Genomic DNA, 20962 nt, shown 5'->3' with positions numbered 1-20962 from the left:
TACAACACACTACAACTGGAGCATGAGTTATGTGAAGATGCGATGGTTCCTGTGAAAATCAGTTTTAATGATGGACAATGTAATGCAAGAGCATCACATGATTGAAATGGTGATGGGCATAAAAACCCTGCTGTCAGTATTCCAAGACCATACACAAGATGATTACTTCTACTGACATGCTGAGACTAACTGCAGAACAGCATGAGTGAGCGATTGGTATGCTCCAACTGGGGGCCAGACAAGCTCAAGACTGAGGCCAACAGGTAGCACTGCTGACAGGCCAAGGAGCAGCAGAACAACAGTTACCACTGACAATGATGACCGGTACCTGTGATCACTGCATCTTCGTGATTGCTTCATCACTGTGATGTCATCAGCAGCAACATTGTTGAATCATGTGCTTAGTCGAAGAAGAGTTATCAGACGACTGAGACATTATGACTGAGGTGGACCTGCACTGTGCAGCATTGGCAGAACCAGAATTGGCAACGAATTTTGTTTACTTATCAAAGCTGTTTTCAGTTATTCTGTGCAGATGGTCGGGTTTGAGTCCACTGTCGTTGAGGTGAGAGAACAGCACCCTGATGCATTCAAGACACGATTCTTTTTGGTGGAGCGAGTGTTATGGTCTGGGCTGGCACATGCTGAGATTTAACGACACAGCTGGTAGTTTTCGATGCAAACTTAACCGCCCAGCATTACATTGATGAAGTTTTGTGCCCTGTTGTACTGCCATTCTTAAGCAACATCGGTGTCATGTTTCAGCAAGGTCCCATATTGCCAGGATTGTACAGGACTTTCTCCAGCATAATAACAAGAATGTTCTGCCATGGCTAGTTAAATTCCCAGACCTCTTGCTGATTGGACACATGCGCGATCACGTGAACAGACAAATTCATTCACATAACCCACCACCTGCAAATCGTCAGGACTTGGTAAATGCACTGATAGTGGAGTGACAGGTCATTGGAAAAAAACGTTATTCGTCGTACTCTTTTAGACATCGTGTTCAAGCATGCAGCGATGCATATGGAGGACATACTCATTACTCAGATGGAATTATGTCTGATAATGACTCCTCTGATCTGATCTGATCATTTCAACAAGCTCCAATAAGACTCTTAACAAACTGCAAATTTACAAATCACACCTTCTTCATATAAACTTCTGTACATTTCCAACATCATCCCCAAAAGCTGTAAATCTGAAATTTTCAGGATTTTACAAAATTACTGATTTCATATATTTACTTGAGGCATAATGACAGAAATGATCATTTGAATAACGTACAATTTAGCTTATAAATTTCACTAAAATTACATGCAGTTACTCAACTAAAAACAAATTGGTGCCTTGTAATGAGTTCAAACTCCTGAACTCTCATGTCTTCCAAATGAAACTATGAGTGACAACTTCCCACCGAAAACAGATTATTGCCGGCAAAGAAACAGATGGTACTCTTAATCCATTCTCATCACATCCAGAAAAGTGGGGTATGACCTCTCAGAAGCCCACTGAAGACTGATAGCTAAATTAGACCACAATCTGACATAAGCGGCAAGTGCAAGTCACCAGCTAAACAAACATGGAGGCCTGCCCTGACAAGTTGTTCATCTTTTTATGTAGCTTGCAAGTATCAGTGGGTAGACCAATTAGCAATATCAGTTACTTTATCCAATTCATATGATAAATGACATGAAGCAGGTTGCTCGCTTAACTTTTTATAGTGTGAGGTATCTATACCAGCCGGGAGAACACGAGGGTGATAGCTGTAAGCGAGCCACCGATCCTATATGGTCAGTCAAAACTTACAACATAGATAAAGTGGATATGAAAGCCGATGAACCTAACTTATACTACTTGAGGGATGGGCCGGGTAGGGGGTTTGTAAGAGAAGAATTATTGATCGTACCGTACGGCACAGTGTTACCTCCTACCAACACACGGTAATAGTCGATATAAACATGACATAGGCACCCAACTTTTTTGTAGTAGGGGTAATAGTAGCAAGAGCTAAGGTCCCAACCAAAGCCTTATTTAGTAAATAAGGCTTTGTAGAGACTTTTCTTGAAAGTGAGCCAAAACCCCTATTCCCTATACTACTAAAGGTAATCGGCTAAACTGTGGTTTAGTTGCAGTCAGGGATGAAATGTCATACACCTTATATATATGATCACCTTAGTGACTCTCTTGCAGCATCCTTTGGCTGTAAAGATCTCTGAAGATGTACAAAGTGTTATGACCTAACATCTGAGAAGACATTAAAAAAAGCCAGGTTAGTGAACTATGTTCTGGGCTAGTAACTATCAGAAATAGCCAGCCCATGTGGGTAGCAAAATTTGGCACTGCTGACAGGCACACACACACATTTCACACACACTATAGTAGCACTGACCATTCATATTAAGCTTCAGCTTTTTTTGAGTTTTGGAAAACTGGTATATCTATGACAAAAAGCTGAAAAACCAAATAGAATTGTATTTGAACAAAATATCATCAGAAGGGACATGACTTTAGTAGCCGAGCAGTAAGACAATGAGTATAAAGAAACAAGCAATTCAAGGGCATGGTAAAAGTAAGTTAGTGGAATTCACAAATACAATATATAGAATAAATTCTTAACATGCATGTCAGTTCTGACTAGGAAGGTCACACGCAACCAATTTAATCAAACAGAACACAGTTAACACTTATTCACGATACATAAAATGCATTGCTGATTAAGAAAAACAAATAAACAAAATCATAAGCGTATAATAGCAAATCAAAAGTGCAATATTTTGTATTTGGCTTTACCCCCCAAGAAACAAAGCAGCCATGACACCGAACTTAGTCAGAGAATGAGGGTGTGCACTAACGTGTAACAAAGCCTTTTCATTGTCACTGGATCATTCGCCGATATGCTTAGCTGGCTTAAAAGCTCGATGGGTGTTAATTTCCAATTAGAAAAAGTTCCATGGTTGAAGGACTTCTAAAAAGCAAGCTATACTGTGACTCACATTCAGTATCACTGCTGGTCGAGGACTCTAGCAGAATGGAAAGTGTTGTGGTGATCTTAAAGATCAGGTCAAGGCCATTAATTGCCTAATGTGCGCTGTCACCAAACGTGGAAACAGTGGGTACAACAATCCATGAGATATTGTGTTAACATAAGTTTGAAAACTGCTCAAAGTGTTGTGGTGACCTTGAAAATAAGGTCAAGGTACCCTGAATCAATTGGTGTCTGTATATTCTCCAAATGGAGTCTGTCCCCAAATTTGAAGACATGTGGTACAACAGGTCATGAGATATTGCGTTCACAAGAATCAGTATGTACGTATGTACAGATGCTGCTGAAAAAATACTCCCCCATTGCATGTTACGGTTAGGGGACAATTACAACAGGTGCACCTCAGAACATGGTCTTGATCTGGATTGGCGTTGTGTGATGACAGATTTTCTTCCATGAGCTGAGGCTTTGTTTCTGATTGCCTGTAAGGCAAGTTACAGGAAGTGAGAAAATCCTGCAACTGAGCTTTAAGTTTGCTTATGGTGGGTGTGATGGTACCAGGGACAGGTTATGGTAACGGCATTACCCAAAATGACAACACATTCTTCATTCAGAAGCAGTGTAAGATGATGTTCGAACCAATCCAAAAATGCCAGGCAATCCATTCATTTTGCTATGGTAATTACCAATGTTATGGTCGGCTTACAAATTGTTATCCTATTTTCAATCAGTCTTTATATTTAGCTTGATATCTCCATTGATTACATTTTCAATTCAGTCAAGTAATACTACTATGAATGAGATGTTTCACTGTGTTCACCGGGTTTATGTTGGTTTTACCCTCAGTTACATTGCCGGTCTTTCATTCCCTTGCTTCTATCGCTCATGCTGCTGGTCCACACCATTTTGAGTTGTGACATCATCACTATTTGTGTTTTTCTGAATATATCTCTTTTCAAGCATAAACTTAAATCTTGAGTTGATTATATATGGCATCACGTTTTCTTTGTTCTCTAATTATTATCTAAAATTTCACTTGTACTCAATTATTCTAAGGATCATATTTGTTCATTCCATATGAATTAAGTCTCTATTCTGATGTACTGAACAATCAGCTATCACAACCATGTGAGCGGTGGCTGAGCAGGCTAGACAGACAAAGTCACAACCACCAATGTACCCCCTTGTTATGGATACCAGCATACAAGATGATCAGGTGTTTACCTTTGCCTGATGGAAACACTGGTGCCTTAGAGCAATCTGAAGGAAGACACATCTGACTGGTTGATCAGAGCTCCACATAATGCGCACGTTTGCATATGTTACTCAATAAAAATCAGATTTACTCAATTAGTTACAAATTTTGGAGTATAAAAACATGTCAGAATCACTTAAAACCCAATAGGTCTATAATACCTTGTGTACTTCACTCACTAAGTTGACTTGCGTAAGATTTGTCGTGGCGCCCAAACTCTATAACAGCATCAGCTAATGGTAGGCAATGCCTGTATATACACATACTATCATAGTCGTAGCCACTGTCCGGGATTTACTTGAATAGTTACTTGACTTCCATGTTGATTTAGAATAGGCTGCCAAATGTTTGGCAGTATGATAACTACTGAAAAGATTTAGTCTGTTGAGATGCACTTATATTTACATATTTAGAAGAGTTAAGTACTCAATAAGGATAAGAAGGTCTGTGTAAAAGCATCCAATTCTTTTAACAAATGGGGGTATGCAAAATGCTAGTTACTCCTCAAAAAATGCATAATAACAGACATTTGAGTAAATACTCAAATGCTTGAAAAAATATCTGGAGCTCTGGGTTGAGTGATCTTTATTTCACCACGTTTCATCAAGGTATATCATGGTATATGATTTGAAACCCTATATTGTGGTATTCTTCAACAGTTCTGAGATAATCTGATCACAACAGGATTGAGTACTTTTCTCAAAACACATCTCTGTCATCTCCACTTTTGGTGTACCTGAACCCCATTTCTACCATAAGATATAAACAGTGTTGTGTTCAAGACAATTATTGTACCTTTGATCTCATTTTGTATTTTAACACAAGTTTATGAACTGCACTGTGTATGGCACCTTTATCATAGCTATCCAGATTGTGTTTCCTACTTGGTTGTGATTTTGACTCTACCCCTGAGGTAACTGATTTCTTTACAACTTTGTAACATGGCTGTGTGTCAAATTAAGGGCTCCATACATGCTATAGTAAACCTGTTTGGGAGTGTTCACAAAAACGCATTTCGTTCAGTTAATGTTTATGGAATAAACAAACATTCATAGGAACATATCCAGTTCATTCATTCCATAGACACTGACTGCACAAGATTTACATGTGAGTCAACTACACAGGATCCCAGATTCAATGCTAAAACATTTTTTTAGTTGGTTTTTCAACATCGCAGACTACAGACGTTTTGAGTTAGGTTTATATTTTAGTTTAGACAATCAGTTGGGTTTTCATAGTAAAGAAAGTAAGAAGTTAGATATTTCGAGGTTAGATTAGTTTGGTATTAGTCAGGGTTTGAACATTAGCAGAGTTAGCATGTAGATATTAGGAGTTAGTAAATTTAGTTAAATTCCTAGGAATTCATCAACAAAAAGTCTGAACATAAAATCAGTGCTTCACACATTTGTTTTTAAGCATAGGTGTTATCATATTTAGTTCTTCAGTTGCTCATTAGAAATAATTGTTATCACGTTTAATTCCTCACAGACAATAAGTGTTATCACGTTCAGTTGATTAGATATATTCACACAAAAACCTCCAGGACAAAAACCTTCCATGTCTGACAAGATATTTCACCCTTTCCAGGATGAAATACTGGTATAAATTTGAAATAAATTGTTCTGCTAATGTATGGCACTTATGACTACCTCAGCACTAAGAGAGCTTCGAAAATCTAGGCCCTGGTTGACAGGATTTTGAATTTGTCAAACTTGATTTGATGGGTAGGGAATTTCTGTTGGTGATTGGAGAGGGCTGATTTGCTGTCTGCTTTTTGCTTTTGAGGTTTTATGTTCTTTTCTGCAGATATCAATAGAATGGGAGGTTTCCCCCATAGAAGAGTCAACACATTCACAATTAATCTTGTAGGTTACTACTTTAGGGTGTGGCTTTTTGGAAGGAAGGTTATGGCCATTGGCTTGAATGATGGTTCTGTCGGGTTGGAGAGCCAGTGAAGATGGTGTCGAAGCCTGCTTGGTGCTTTCATAGTCTGCTGATTTGATGGTAGGTTTTGCTGATGTAGGGTAGGGTGATTCTGATTGGGGTGGATTCATGCTTGATCAGTTTGGGCTTGTTGTGGAGGGTGGTGAAGATGGTCCTCTTAACTAAGTTGGTGGGATACTGGTTGAGGCTTTTGAAGACATGTTGTAGGTTGTTCAGTTAATGTTCTAGGTCAAAGCTGCTGGAGTAAATGTTCTTGGCACGTTTGGTTAGGGTTGAGATGACAGCAGACTTTGGATGGGGAGGCAGTGAATCTGTTAAAAAATGTTGTCTCAAAACGTGAAGTAGGTAGACGTTATTGGAAATTTTAACAATAAATTGTTTATTTGTATACTTATCTTATCTCTTGTTATGCAGCTCTCCTCTTCCTCTACTCTACGACCACATGTGGAAACATCCTATGAGCTAAGTTGAATCAAATCTTACTCGCCTGTGACCACCCATCCTCTATCCCCAATCCTCACATCTGCACCTGTCAATCATCCCTATGCTCTTGCTGCATGCTCAGATGATCATATGACGGTCTGTGCCTGTCATTCTCATCTTGGAACTTTTGTAATCTGTGATGCTGGGCTGGGTGGGTGTGCAAGAGGCTTTGTAGTTGACTGTGGAAGAAGATTCACACACCCATATGCATGCAGGAATGTAGACCTCATCCTGAACGTCAAGATAGTACAAGAGACTTCCGAAGTAGAGGCAGTGGACAGCGGGATGAAAAGTCTCTATCATAACCTGTAGCGGTACTTAAAAGCAGGTAATGCTTGAGCAGGTAAATGCATGAACTGGACACAAGGACAAATCTTCTGTTGTCTTAGCCCAAAGTCGTAGACGGTGGTGGAATTATAAAAGTATTGTCTGGCTGACCTGGTAATTGATTTTTGGCGAGAAAGTGGTTGTCCATGACTAAACGGGTGAATGTGAAGAGGATAAGAAAGTGCCGATTCGAAAACATTCACCTCTCCCGACCGAGGTACCACACTCGACTCAAGCATAGTATGAGAGGTTAAAGCAGATTCAATCAACGAAGTTGAATGCACTGAACTTGCCTTTTACTAGGTCACATGGGGCATCACATATAGGAACCTACCAATAATGGAATGAACCTACCACTAATGGAATGTGAGGAAGCTGTGACCCAGTCATTGCCAAAGTCAGATGGGACTGGACATCGGAAGAAAACAATACTAGCACCCAAGGTGGTGATGAGTCTATTAAAGGAAAAGGGTTTGACACATGTGGTCAAAACGGAGAGCGAAGATTCTCACAGAGATATGAATCAGACACTTCCTCAAGAAAATCCTCATTGGGAGATTGGGATGGAGAGCGTGCAGCCAATTTCTTATGACATTCAGTCCTAGGATGTTTCCGATGACGTAGGACCCTCATCCGTTTTTCTGATGATCTCTGTCAGCCAACTGTTGACTAGCTACCCTACAATACTCAGAAAAAGGATTGTCATCAAGGCCAGCACAAAATGTGCAATGATACAACCATTCACAACGACCTAAACACCTTTACACACATAGCATGCGGACATGCAGCTGAAAAGTTACTATTACAATTGCTGCAATGTTTACACTTCTTGGAGACAATACGATTAGATCTACCTATTTCTTTCCTTGAAAGAACACTTGTCAGGGAAAAAACACACGTCTACAGGATGCAGCGACAAGAAAGAGAATGACAGACACAGAGCATCACATGGTTGGGTGGTCAGAGACCAGGAAGATTTGATTCAACTTAGGTCATGGTCAACATTCCACATGGTTGTAGAGGAAGAGGAGAGCTGCATAACGTGACATAGGATAAGTTTAAAAATTAGAAGATTTAGTGAGCCGATGATGGAATGTATGGAGAGGCTGGTGTCAAGGGGTGGATCCAGACTCGAGATTTGTTGGGCTTCTTTGGTGGGGACATTTGTGAATAGGTCAACAAACATCATAGCTAATGATCTGGTCAGGTTAAGTTACAATGTTTTTCAGATTAGAGATGAATATGGAGCGGAGAGGGTTCGGGTGATATTGGGTAAGGCTCATCATCAGCCCAGGGCCCTTCTCATCTCTGCACACAGCCCAGACAGCGAACGGGATGTCTCCCAGGAAACACTGCCTAGTCGAAACCACCCAAAACTTTCTGGAGAATATGGAGGCTCCCCAACACTGCAGCCTTCTGCATTACCCAGATTGTCCGAAGGGCTGTGCTCCAGGTGGAGAACCTGGGCACTCTCCTGAGTGCAAGCGAGACATTTCAAAGGCAAGGTCGGCATATTTACCATGCTTTTCATGAAACTTGCCACAGACATTGCTCTCAAAAGGGACAGAAAATTCAATGATATAAATCATTTCATTGGCCTTATCAAAAAGGACAAGATCAGGTTTGTTGGCTGGAATTCATCTCAGGCTGTATATTGGCCTATTCAAGAGAAGTTTGAAAGCATCATTTTCCAGGATGGGCTGGATATGTTCAGGGTCATACCATGGATGGACCTCGGGGTCAAAGCCACAGATATGCTGTTTGTATCAAGTAAGGGCATCCACTGAGAAGGTGTCGGACAGTCTCTGTGAATTCATTGCATAGTTGAATATTTCATATTCACATTTCGGTTAAGAATCACATTCTGGCGATTGCAAGTGGGAGGTGACTGGTCCTGAGCAGCAAAAGGGAAGCCTCTGTTTCACATTTGAGACCAGCCGACTTCATCCAGGTGAAGGAGTCGGCTGGATTGCTGTTCTGTTCCACACACTGCATGTACACAAGATGCAATGGCTTCTAAGAGAGCTTCTCCACTATGGACTGACTCTGGGCAGACTTGGTGAAGGACTTCACCTTCATCAGTGCGTCGCCATCGACAAAATCAACCTCAAATTTCAGATTAGGTCCAACAACCTTGGCATGCTTAAAATAGCTGTGGAATTCCTTGCTTTCATTGTGAGTCTTCACATGCATCACAAGAGGATCATCTGATAAATAAATATGTGCAAAAGTACAGAACAAAATTCTGTAATGAAGAGCCTCCACATTAATCACACCCAGACCTCCAGAATTGATTGGCATATATAAATGATTAAGAGTGGAATGAGGGTGGTGTGTTCTGTTATCAGATATGATCCTTCTGGTCAGGTGGTCAAGACTCTGGATATCTTGTTTCATCCAATCAACTACTCCAAAGGAATAGGAGAGGATTGCCACAGCAAAAGTATTGGTGGCTTTGACTTTGTTTTGAGCATTTAGCTCTGAGCTCCAGATTTTCTTTAAATATTATTATTGTTATTGTTATTATTATTATGTTTTACAGATTAAAAATTGAAATGCAGCAGAGAGGGTTCGGGTGATCCTGGCACAGTCAGGCTGGTCAAGCTCATCATCAGCTCAGGGCCCTCGCCCCCTCTACACGCAGCCCAGACAGCGAATGGGACTTCTCCCAGGAAACACTGCCTAGTCGAACCCACCAAGAACTTTTCGGAGAATATGGAGGCTCCCCAACACTGCAGCCTTCTGCATTACCCAGATTGTCAGAAGGGCTGTGCTCCCGGTGGAGAACCCGGGCACTCTCCTCATCTGCGCCGAGAGATCAGGAGGTACCAAACCAAGGGCACCGAGAACAATGGGGAGCCTGACGACAGTGTACTTGGGATGCAAGCGAGACATTTCAAAGGCGAGGTCCGCATATTTATCATGCTTTTCCTGAATCTTGCCAATCACATTGCTGTCAAAAGGGACAGAAAATTCAATGATATAAATAATTTCATTGGTTTTATCAAAAAGGACAAGATCAGGTTTGTTGGCTGGAATTCGTCTCAGGCTGTATATTGGCCTATTCCAGAGAAGTTTGTAGCTGTCATTTTCCAGGACGCCCTGGACATGCTCAGGGTCGTACCATGGATGGACCTCGGAGTCAAAGCCACAGGCATGGCGGAGACGATAATAAAAGCAGCGAGCCATGCCATCATGTCTTTTAAGATATGCTGTTTGTGCCAAGGAAGGGCATCCACTGAGAAGGTGTTGGACAGTCTCTGTAAATTGATTGCAAAGACGACATTTCATATTGATATTTTCTTTAAGAATCACATTCTGGCGATTGCGAGTGGGAAGTGACTGGTCCTGAGCAGCAAAAAGGAAGCCCTCAGTTTCACATTTGAGACCAGCCGACTTCATCCAGGCGAAGGAGTCGGTTGGATTGCTGTTCTGTTCCACACACTGCATATACACACGATGCAATGGCTTCTCAGACAACTTCTCCACAAAGGACCGACTCTGGGCAGACTTGGTGAAAGACTTCACCTGGTTTACTCCCATCACTGTACCGTCCAGCAGTACATCGCCATCAACAAAATCAACTTCAAATTTCAAATTGTGTCCAACAACCTTGGCACGCTTAAAGTAGCTGTGGAATTCCTTGCTTTCATCATGAATCTTGACGTGCATCACCAGAGGATCATCTGACAAATAAATATGTGCAAAAGTACACAATAAAATTCTGTCATGAAGAGCTTCCACATTAATCAAACCCCGACCTCCCGAATTGATTGGCATATATAAACGATTAAGAGAGGAGCGAGGGTGGTGTGCTCTGTTATCAGACATGATCCTTCTGGTCAGGCGGTCAAGACTCTGAATGTCTTGTTTTGTCCAATCAACTACTCCAAAGGAGTAGGAGAGGACTGGCACAGCAAAAGTATTGGTGGCTTTGACTTTGTTTCGAGCATTTAGCTCTGAACTCCAGATTTTCTTTAAACGAGATTTATACTCGGCCCGAAGTTTATCTTGAATCAGGGCATTCTGGAGCTTGTCTCGAACTTGCATTCCAAGATAGGTGTAGGCCTGATCTTCCACAAGATGCTCAATAACTCCTCCCCCTTGTAACTCGACCGATCCATCATTAGTTACCTTGCCACGTTTCAGATGAAGAGTATTACATTTGTCGAGTCCAAATGTCATGCCAATATCATTAGAGAAGGACTCGACAAGGAGAACCTGTTCTTTCAAATTGGTCTCTCCTTTGGCAAGGAGCTCGATGTCATCCATATAGAGGAGATGAGTGAGAGGTGTTGGGGATCTGTGCTGAGGAGGTCCGGTATGGTACCCTTCCTCCCCGTTGAGCAGGAAACTCAACGGGTTTAGAGACAGACAAAAAAGCAAAGGACTGAAGGAGTCCCCCTGAAATATTCCCCTTCTGATTGGAATAGATTCCGATGTCTGCACCTCTCCTTGCGAGTACATCTCAAGTTGAGTCGACCAGCAACTCATTAAAGACTTGAGTAAATGAAGTAGTCGCTCAGGGAGGTCAATACACTGAAGAGACTTCAGAATCCATTCGTGAGGGACAGAGTCGTATGCCTTTTTGTAGTCTATCCAGCACATGGAGAGGTTGCGGTGGTATGTTTTAGCCTCTTCCAAAATCATTTTCTGTACAAGAAGTTGATCCTTGCACCCCCAACATCCCTTTCTCGCCCCCTTCTGCTCTCTGTAAATTATCTCATTGGAAGAGCAGTAACATGACACGAGGTTTGACAAACACCCTGTGAATAATTTATATTGAGTATTTAGACATGTGATAGGGCGGAAGTTTTTTGGATCAGTCAAGTCTCCTTTTTTGGGAAGGAGTATTGTGCGACCTTTGCAGAACCATGGAGGAACATCACCTGTATCCACAAGAGAATTGAAACAGTGACGGAGTGGTGCTTGGACACAGGGAAACAGTTTCCAGTACCGGTTTCGAATGCCATCAGGCCCTGGAGCTGTATTAGATTTGGACTTCTTTATAACAGTCTTATTATTATTATTATTATTATTATTATTATTATTATTATTATTATTATTATTAAAGGTTATTTATATAGCGCACATATCCAGGAAACCAGTGCCTTCTCAAGGCACTGACAAATTGTTCCCTCAATCATTCAATGTCAATCTCAGTGGCCCATTGTGTCTCCCTGGGGAGTATACAACTCTTACTGTCTCTAAGCGCACCAAGTTATTTGTAGCTGTCTCATCATATTGAAGTATCCATTTACAGCTGGGTGGACTGGGACACATAGTCACAGTACCTCATCCAAGTTTACTGCACATTGCTGTACCCACAACTTGCTGTTAGCATGTGGTCACCATTTGGTCATATACCAACAGTTTGGTGGGTTCTTGTAAGTGCACAGGGTTGTGTACTGTACACTTGGGGTTGTAACAACACTGAAAGAGTCTGCACACAAAGTTGGCTCCAAGGTTTTTACACCCGGTCTCAGGTGGGATTGAACCTGACACCTCATCCTCCCTCAAGCGTCCCTTTATGGATTTTGATGGTGGTCTGCACAGCTTCCTGATTTCTACTTAAACACTTGCCAAACTATCAATACACAAGTACTCCATATGATCAAAATCATGGTCCATGCCTTGGAACTTGGTATGCCTCAACTGAGGTGAAAGTGTCAGCCAGTTTTTTGTTTCTTGGGCTCCAGCCTGGCTCTCTTATGAGGAGGAGAAGGAGGATCATGGAAGATCATTATATCTTTGGAAAATGCTGATATCTGCCATACTTGTATCAAATCTCAAACACTTCCTCAGAAACAAACCTGTGTTTAATGGCCAGTGTGTTGATGGATGGTCCTGGTCAGGATTAGACTGGACAGGAAGGATGCCAAGACTCCCAAATGATCATTTGATATTTGCCATATCTTGTATCAGATCTCAAACATTTCCTCAGAAACAAACCTGTGTTTAATGGCCAGTGTGTTGATGGATGGTCCTGGTGAGGATTAGACTGGACAGAAAGGATGCCAAGACTCCCAAATGATCAACTATGATCATCTTGCCATGTGCAGACACTTTGACTGAAGTCTTTTGTTCTTGACCTTTTTAAATTCCAGAGCATACTTCTCGAACACTGATCGAGACAAAACAGCAAGGAGTGTCAACATATGCAGATCCTGAAGGGAGATTAATTTCCCTCATGGTAAGTAATTTGTTGCACCTGAGGGGGAGGATGAAAGTACTTAGACCTCTCAGATTTACCCATGATAACCAATAAAGAAACATAGAAGAATCTTAAAGAAGAAGATATAAATATTTCAGAAAACAAATAAAACATGCGGACCAACAACAAAATGATAAGGTTTTATCATTATACTTTTTTATTCAAGCTAAGCCTGTAGAATCAAAACACGTTTCAGGAAAAACGCAATCAAGTGTTAGAGGGTTGTATTGGTAACAACATAGCAGTTTTCACCTTCATATGTAAAGCAGTTTCTGATATAATTACAGATCCAAATCTTAAATGCTCAACACTGAACAAACATACCAGAACACATACAATTTTTCACCCAAATAAAATAGTTTGGTTACTCAAATACTTACTCGTCCCTCTGGATTTTTATCCGGGTGGTACTTTTGGGCTAACTTGAAGTAGGCCTTTCTGATTTTAGCTTCATCATGCCTGAAAGTAAAATCAATTGGCATCAACATGAATGAAATTACCTCATAAATTTTAACATGATTTAAAGAAGTTTAACTAGCCTGTATCAACTAGGGTTTGCAAATACTTTAAAACATGTTCAATGGCATATTTAAGTCTCTCTTAACAAATTCTTAGATGATTTTTTTGGTTGCGCTTCCCATACTTCCATGTAAAATGTAATAATTATTATTGCATCTGTAATAGTATTCAAAATTTATTAATCCTGATATTTGAAAGTCCCAAAGTGGTACAGATGCCATTGGCCATATGCAGAGAACATATATATACATATGGAAATTAATTAAGCAACACCAAATTCAAAGACACATAAAAACTTAACAAAGTTTAACGAAGTAATTTTGATGATTGATTATTCAATTTTGATGTATTGACATACAGCATGAGCTTTTCATGGGTTGATATGACGCGCGTGAAGCTTGCACAGCGCACGTGCATTGCTTTAACCTCAACTTTCGAAAAATGCACTTTTTCCCTGAGGTGTTTACAAGCGCAGGTTGTCGATTGCATTCGGTTTTTCATTCATTTCAATGTCATGGCACGTAGGAAATTATCAGAGGCCACTCGTTGGCAAATAATCGGCATGAGGAATGCTGGTATGTCTCTAAGACAAATCGGGACTCAAATCGGACGACATCATTCCATAATTTCAAAACTTTTGAAAAAATACCGGGCCACTAATGAAGTTAAAGACCTGCCTAGACCAGGAAGACCCAGGAAGACCACAGTCCGGGAGGACAGAGCTTTACTGAGACTTGTACGGCGCAGGTCCTTCGACTCGAGCTCTCGGTTGAGACAGGAGTGGCTTCCAGGGAGACCCATCTCGAACAGGACTGTTCGGAATCGTCTGAAAGCTGCAGGATACCGGGCAAGGAGGCCAATCAAGCGACCCAGACTGTCTCCAGCCCATAAGGCAGCCCGACTGGCCTGGTGTAATGACCGTTTGCACTGGAACATTGCCTCTTGGAGGAAGGTCCATTTCTCAGATGAGAGCCGGTTCTTGCTGCACATGGTGGACGGTCGTACTCGGGTCTGGAGGCAGAGGAACACAGCAATGGCTCCACGGAACATCCAGGAGACTGTGGCCTTTGGGGGAGGTTCCGTTATGGTATGGGGGTGCATTTCCATGAACTGCAAGTTGGATATCATTACCATCCGTGGCAACCTTAACGGTGTTCGTTACCAACAGGAGGTTCTTGACAGGGCTGTGGTACCTCATTTTGAGAACCATCCTCTGGCAACGAGACCCATATTTATGGACGACAATGCTAGACCTCACAGGGCGCATGCTGTAAATGATTTTTTGCGGCAAAATGCAATTGACAGAATTCCATGGCCTGCCATGAGCCCTGACCTCAACCCCATTGAACATTTGTGGGACTTTATTGGCCGTCGTGTGAGGCAGAGAGACCCACCAGTCCATAATCTCAACGAATTGACGGCTGCCCTGCATGAGGAGTGGAACAGGATCCCCCAGAATCAGATCCGGAGACTCATCCAAGGAATGAGGAGGCGTCTGGAATCGGTGGTGCGTGCGCAGGGAGGACACACTAGATATTGATGAAAGTCGGTGTGCAGACTCTCAGATGACTGTTCTTTCTTTCCATGTGACATTTGTGTTAATACACCTGACAACAACGTCTGTGGATGAATAGTAAATTGTGTCCATTTTTTCATGAATTTAAGACAGTTTTAAGAATTTGGATTTCGTTGCAATAAAGCAAAGTCTTGATACTTTTTCCCTTTAAGTTGTTTGTCAGAGATCGTCTGTTGAATAAAAAAGTGTCAAACTATATCAACCCGGCATATTTTGATTGTCAGAACACTTCAAAGTTGCTCCAATAGAAAAAATTGGGGTGTTGCTTGATTAATTTCCAGGTGTATAGATGAACAGGCTTTGAGGATAAATTCCAGTTTTTCACATTTCATCATTATTTTATGCTGATATGATACAAAACACTCTGAATTTCTTAATATTTATAATAATTCAGTTTAAAATTGCTGTGAGATTTGTACTTATTGTTACTATTATCATGGTAATGTTCGTATGGTGCTCTGCTATCCGCTTTGAGATTTGTAGTTATTGTTACTATTATCATGGAAATGTTCGTATGGTGTTCTGCTATCCGCTGTGAGATTTGTAGTTATTGTTACTATTATCATGGAAATGGTCGTATGGTGTTCTGCTATCCGCTGTGAGATTTGTAGTTATTGTTACTATTATCATGGTAATGTTCGTATGGTGTTCTGCTATCCCTTTGAGATTTGTAGTTATTGTTACTATTATCATGGTAATGTTTGTATGGTGTTCTGCCATCCGCTGTGAGATTTGTAGTTATTGTTACTATTATCATGGTAATGTTCGTATGGTGCTCTGCTATCCGCTTTGAGATTTGTAGTTATTGTTACTATTATCATGGAAATGTTCGTATGGTGTTCTGCTATCTGCTGTGAGATTTGTAGTTATTGTTACTATTATCATGGAAATGTTCGTATGGTGTTCTGCTATCCGCTTTGAGATTTGTAGTTATTGTTACTATTATCATGGTAATGTTCGTATGGTGTTCTGCTATCCGCTTTGAGATTTGTAGTTATTGTTACTATTATCATGGTAATGTTTGTATGGTGTTCTGCTATCCGCTGTGAGATTTGTAGTTATTGTTACTATTATTATGGTAATGTTTGTATGGTGTTCTGCTATCCAGCTCTGCTGCTCAAAGGCGCTTTCATTTTCCCTAAATCACTGAATGTCAATCTCAAATGGCAATTATTGTATTATTAATCTCAACTCCCTGCAGTCCATACAACTCTTGCAGCCACTAGGTGCACTGAGTTAACGTGACTTTCACATCCTTATGAGGCACCCATAAGATGGGTGGACTGGGACACATAGTCACAGTACTTTGTCCATGCTTACTGCATGTTGCTGTGCCCACAACTAGGTGTTTACCAACAGATTTGTCTGTTATTGTACAGGGTTAGGAAGTATACACTCGGGGCTTTGACAGGACTGACAGAGCCTGCACTCAGGGTAGATTCCAATGTTTTTACAACTGGTCACAGGTGGACTCGATCTGGCTCCTGAAGCTCACTTGATCACTAGCCTGGTGACTTAGACACCTCACCCTCCACAGCCTTTTTTTCATTTATTTATTTGAGGAAGACATGCCATATCTCTACAAAATATAATCTGATTGCAGGAATCATCAACTGATGGACACAGAGTAGCACATGATGGATGTGAATGCTGCCTGTTGACACACCAATTAATGAAGCTACTTAGACACCCACAGTCCGTTGGAGTCAGAAATGGACTAATTGCCACATAAATAAAAATAGTACACATATATAAAGAAGTTGAATGCTCACAATGTTTTGTTAGTACCCTTGCTGATACTCCTAAAGCTTTCGATGCCTGCTTACGGAATCTATTAACAGCATACAATGGTTTGTCGCTTTTGGCTTCAACATGGAAAAAAATCGTACACGTTAATCATCAACTGTTTCACGTCAGCTTTCAACTTCATTTATCATCAGGCATGTGTATCCCATGCACAACGAGATAGTGGCTGTTCAGTTTCTGCAGTTCACCTGACCGCGACAGATAGCAACTTTTGCGTTTTCAATGATGATAGTTTGAAAATGTTCAAAAATAAGAAAGCTGTTGAGTATTAGTAAAAGAAAAACGTGTACTATTTTTATTTATGTGGCAATTTTGTACGATAAAATCTGCAACTCATAGGCCCATTCCTGACTCAAACAGACTGTATACATAATGCCAAAACATATAAATTATCTGTTACCCTCCAACTCCCTTCTGAAGATTGAGAACATCATAAGCTTCGTCATTTGACATCGTGGGTGGTTTCTTCTCAACCTCTTTCTTCCATGCATCCAAAATATTCTTCAGGAGTCGAACCTAAATAGAAGAAAAAGTAGCTTATTTTAGGATGAACACTACTGATGCACTTTCTATAAAAGAACTTCAAAAATTGAAAGGCTTTCCAGGCGGGAAGCAAATGACATCAAAGGCATCGTTCCTCACCAAGTACATTCCAGATGATTTTTTGAGTACTGAAATCTGTAATCATCAAGTAAGGAGAATGCAAACTGGCTTGTAATGTGGTCTGCTTGACGAAAAAGGACAGTATAATACCCTCTAGAGAACCACTGTTACGTAACAAAACAGTCATGTTAACAGTGCAACAATAATTCTGGTAAAGCAGTGTCTTGGATGCAAGATATTGTTAAAATCTAAATAGTTTAGATATTTAAATACTTACCTTACATACAACATATGTCATATTTGGGATTTCACTTTCTTAGTAAAGTACAAATTCTAGTACTTTTTCGGTTGAGTCCCATTCAGGATTCGAACCCGCACCCTCAGAGTCAGGCACCTAATCGCCAGCACACAAAGTCAGCCTTGGACTTGGAGCGGGCTAGGCGGCTGACTTTGTGTGCTGGCGATTAGGTGCCTGACTCTGAGGGTGCAGGTTCGAATCCCGAATGGGACTCAACCGAAAAAGTACTAGAATTTGTACTTTACTAAGAAAGTGAAATCCCAAATATGACATATGTTGCATTTGACCACTTTCTAAATGGCATCGTGTAATCTTACCTTACATAGGTCTATAGCATATTACCTCAAGCTTCGCTTAGTAGATCTGACGGAGTTGAATTGCTATTCAATCTTGAATGGCTACCTCGCAATCGACAACTGTCATGATACGGAAGTATTTGGATCTGACCCCTGTGCACTTCGCGCAGACTCCACAAAAACTTCACTTTTACTTCTCAGTCCGAAGAGCCCATAGTGGGGAGGAGCATCGAGCATTGGGAGGGACTGAACGCCCTATGGTAAGGTAAGTATTTAAGTATCTAAAATATTTAGGTTTAAACAAATGTTTTACTTACCTTACCATAGGTCTATAGCATGTGGATACAACAGACAGGACGTCAGTGTTTTAAGATCCCACATATGCCTCGGGGCAGCTGGACCACTACTGATTCCCCCTGCATGCCGATCTGCCACAACAATCTCTTGTGAAGGTCACTGGAACCAGGATCAGAGTAGTAGGTCATGTACTAACCATCGGAGGGGTACAGTAACTTATCTCATGTAAGTACAAGACCCCTAGAGACCAAGGTAAGTAAGATCATACCTTATAGGGCGGAAGGACGTGTGAGTTGCTGCACAACTACTAATGGTCCAAAAGACTGCAGCCCCTCCCAATCTTCCACTGCTAAGTCCCGCAAGTAATGGCTAGCAAATACTGTCTAAGACTGCCAGAAGCGCCTAGTCAAAATGTCAAGAACAGTACAGTTCCTGTTTCCTGTGTTTAGGCCATAGTCAAGGCTAATGGCCAAATCTCATGTGGGTTGTTAGACGACGGGTGAGGAAGATTCTGTGCGCCATAAGCTGCCAGGATGGTCTGCCTCAACCATAAGGCTATTGTGTTCCTGGTGACTTTCCCTCTAGCCATTGTAGAAAAAGGCAGGAACAATCTCTTCCTGGTTCCCAGACAAGAAGAAGATTTCTTGATATACCATCTGAGAGCCTGAACCAGACAAAGCAACTGCTCCTCATGATTCTCTGGTCCGATAATGGCCGTAAGGGGCGGGATGGTGAATAATCTGTCTGGTTGACCTGGCAGCTGGTTCTTTGCCAGGAAATCCCAGAGGAGGCCCAAGTGTACAGCACTGTGGCTTTTCTGTTCAAACATAATCCAGTGCATGAATCTCGCTCACTCTCGCCACTGTCACTTAACACCAGCAGAAACACAATTTTCCTGGTTAAATTATCAAATGATGCCCTATCCAGCAGCTCGAAAGCGCAACCTCTTAGGTGTTGTAGCACAACATTCAGGTCCCATGCTTGCATCCGGAACTTAATTTTTTGGTCCTCCAGCTTGAACGCTTTTAACATAGCGACTAATTCGGGGATCTTTGAGACCGTCCTATCTCCTCTGACAGCTAACACTGAATTCAGTGCTGACAGGTAGGTCCCAATAGTACTGCCCCTGAGCTTCCTTGAGCACCGCAAGTAACGTTAAAATCTCTGCCAGGAATTGGGGTGACACTAACAGCAGGTCTTGCGACTTTTGGGCACAGAACTTCTCAAATGTTGCCCACTTGTCATCATAGAGTGATGTGTGCCCGGAAGCTTTGTGCGCCCGGACAATGATCTTTGCCACTTGAGATGAGTATCCCTTGGCCCTCAAAGTCCTTTGCAAATGGTCCAGACTCATAGATGAAACTGCGCCGGGTCCGGGTGGAGTGTCCGACTGTGAGAATGGTGCAGCAACTGATCCCACTCTGGTAGCCAGAACGGATCTCTTTCTGCGAACCTTGTCCACGCTGGCCACCAGGGTGCGACCAAAAGCAGACGGATCCTTACTGTGAGTTCAAGTTTGGGCATTATCGCCAATACTAGTACTGGCTGTGGGAAGGCGTACGCATCTAGACCTTCCCAGGACATTGACAGAGTGTCAACCGCCCAAGCTGCCGGGTCTGGTTTCAGAGAAATGTATACCTGAAGCTGAGCGTTGAAATTCATGGCGAATAGGTCTATCAGGATTAGGTCTATCAACGGGCGCCCATGATTCTGACATATGAGCCAAAATATCTCTGGGTGAAGCATCCACTCGGTTGGGGACGGCTTCCCTGGATGCATCGAGAGTGCATCGGCTAGTACGTTTCTGCACCCTGGAATATGATGGGCTCTGGCTTCGATGTTGTTTGTGTCTAGGATGCTGGCTAGGCGAAACATCTCATCAAGTAGGGACTTGGATCTGGTTGTCCCTTGTGTCAAAATCAGCCACACCACTGTCGCGTTGTCCAAGACAATCAGTAGGTTTGAGTGGCGTAGTATCGACGCCCAGTGACTTACAGCTAAAATCACTTCTTCCAGCTCGAGATTGTTGATGTGCCAGCTTGCTTCAGCACCGGACCAGAGCCCCGAGGCTGTTCAATCACTGAGGTGCGCCCCAACCCTGGAATGACACGTCGACAAATAGTTCGTGGTCCTGCACAAACTTGGTCAAGCAAACTCCGTCGCAGACGTTCAACTCGATCATCCACCAGCGCAGGTATTGGTGCAGATGTACCTGAAGCAACAAGAGCGTCGTAACATTGTCTGCCTGTATGTACGGGAGGAGGTACCTCTGCAATGGACGTAGCATCATATGCCCCCTGCGTGTTGAGTCCTCCGTTGACGTCAGAAGGCCCAAGAGAGACTGCCACTCTCTGA

General features: G+C 41.9%; 1 protein-coding gene across 1 annotated transcript in view; it reads right to left on the bottom strand.

Moving 5' to 3' along the window:
- LOC137298857 (dnaJ homolog subfamily C member 13-like) overlaps positions 1-20962 on the bottom strand; it is a 318010-nt gene that overhangs the window by 83771 nt on the left and 213277 nt on the right. Inside the window, exons 35-36 of the mRNA XM_067831190.1 lie at positions 17514-17629; positions 13593-13671 (exon numbers count right to left, since the gene is read on the bottom strand). Coding sequence (XP_067687291.1) covers positions 13593-13671; positions 17514-17629 — 195 coding nt within the window. The remainder of the gene's footprint in view (positions 1-13592; positions 13672-17513; positions 17630-20962) is intronic.

The sequence above is a fragment of the Haliotis asinina genome, chromosome 10 (genome assembly GCF_037392515.1).
Source record: "Haliotis asinina isolate JCU_RB_2024 chromosome 10, JCU_Hal_asi_v2, whole genome shotgun sequence".
Taxonomy (NCBI): Eukaryota; Metazoa; Mollusca; class Gastropoda; order Lepetellida; family Haliotidae; genus Haliotis; species Haliotis asinina.
Note: the sequence above shows the minus strand (reverse complement) of the source record. Positions and strands in the feature narration are given on the sequence as shown.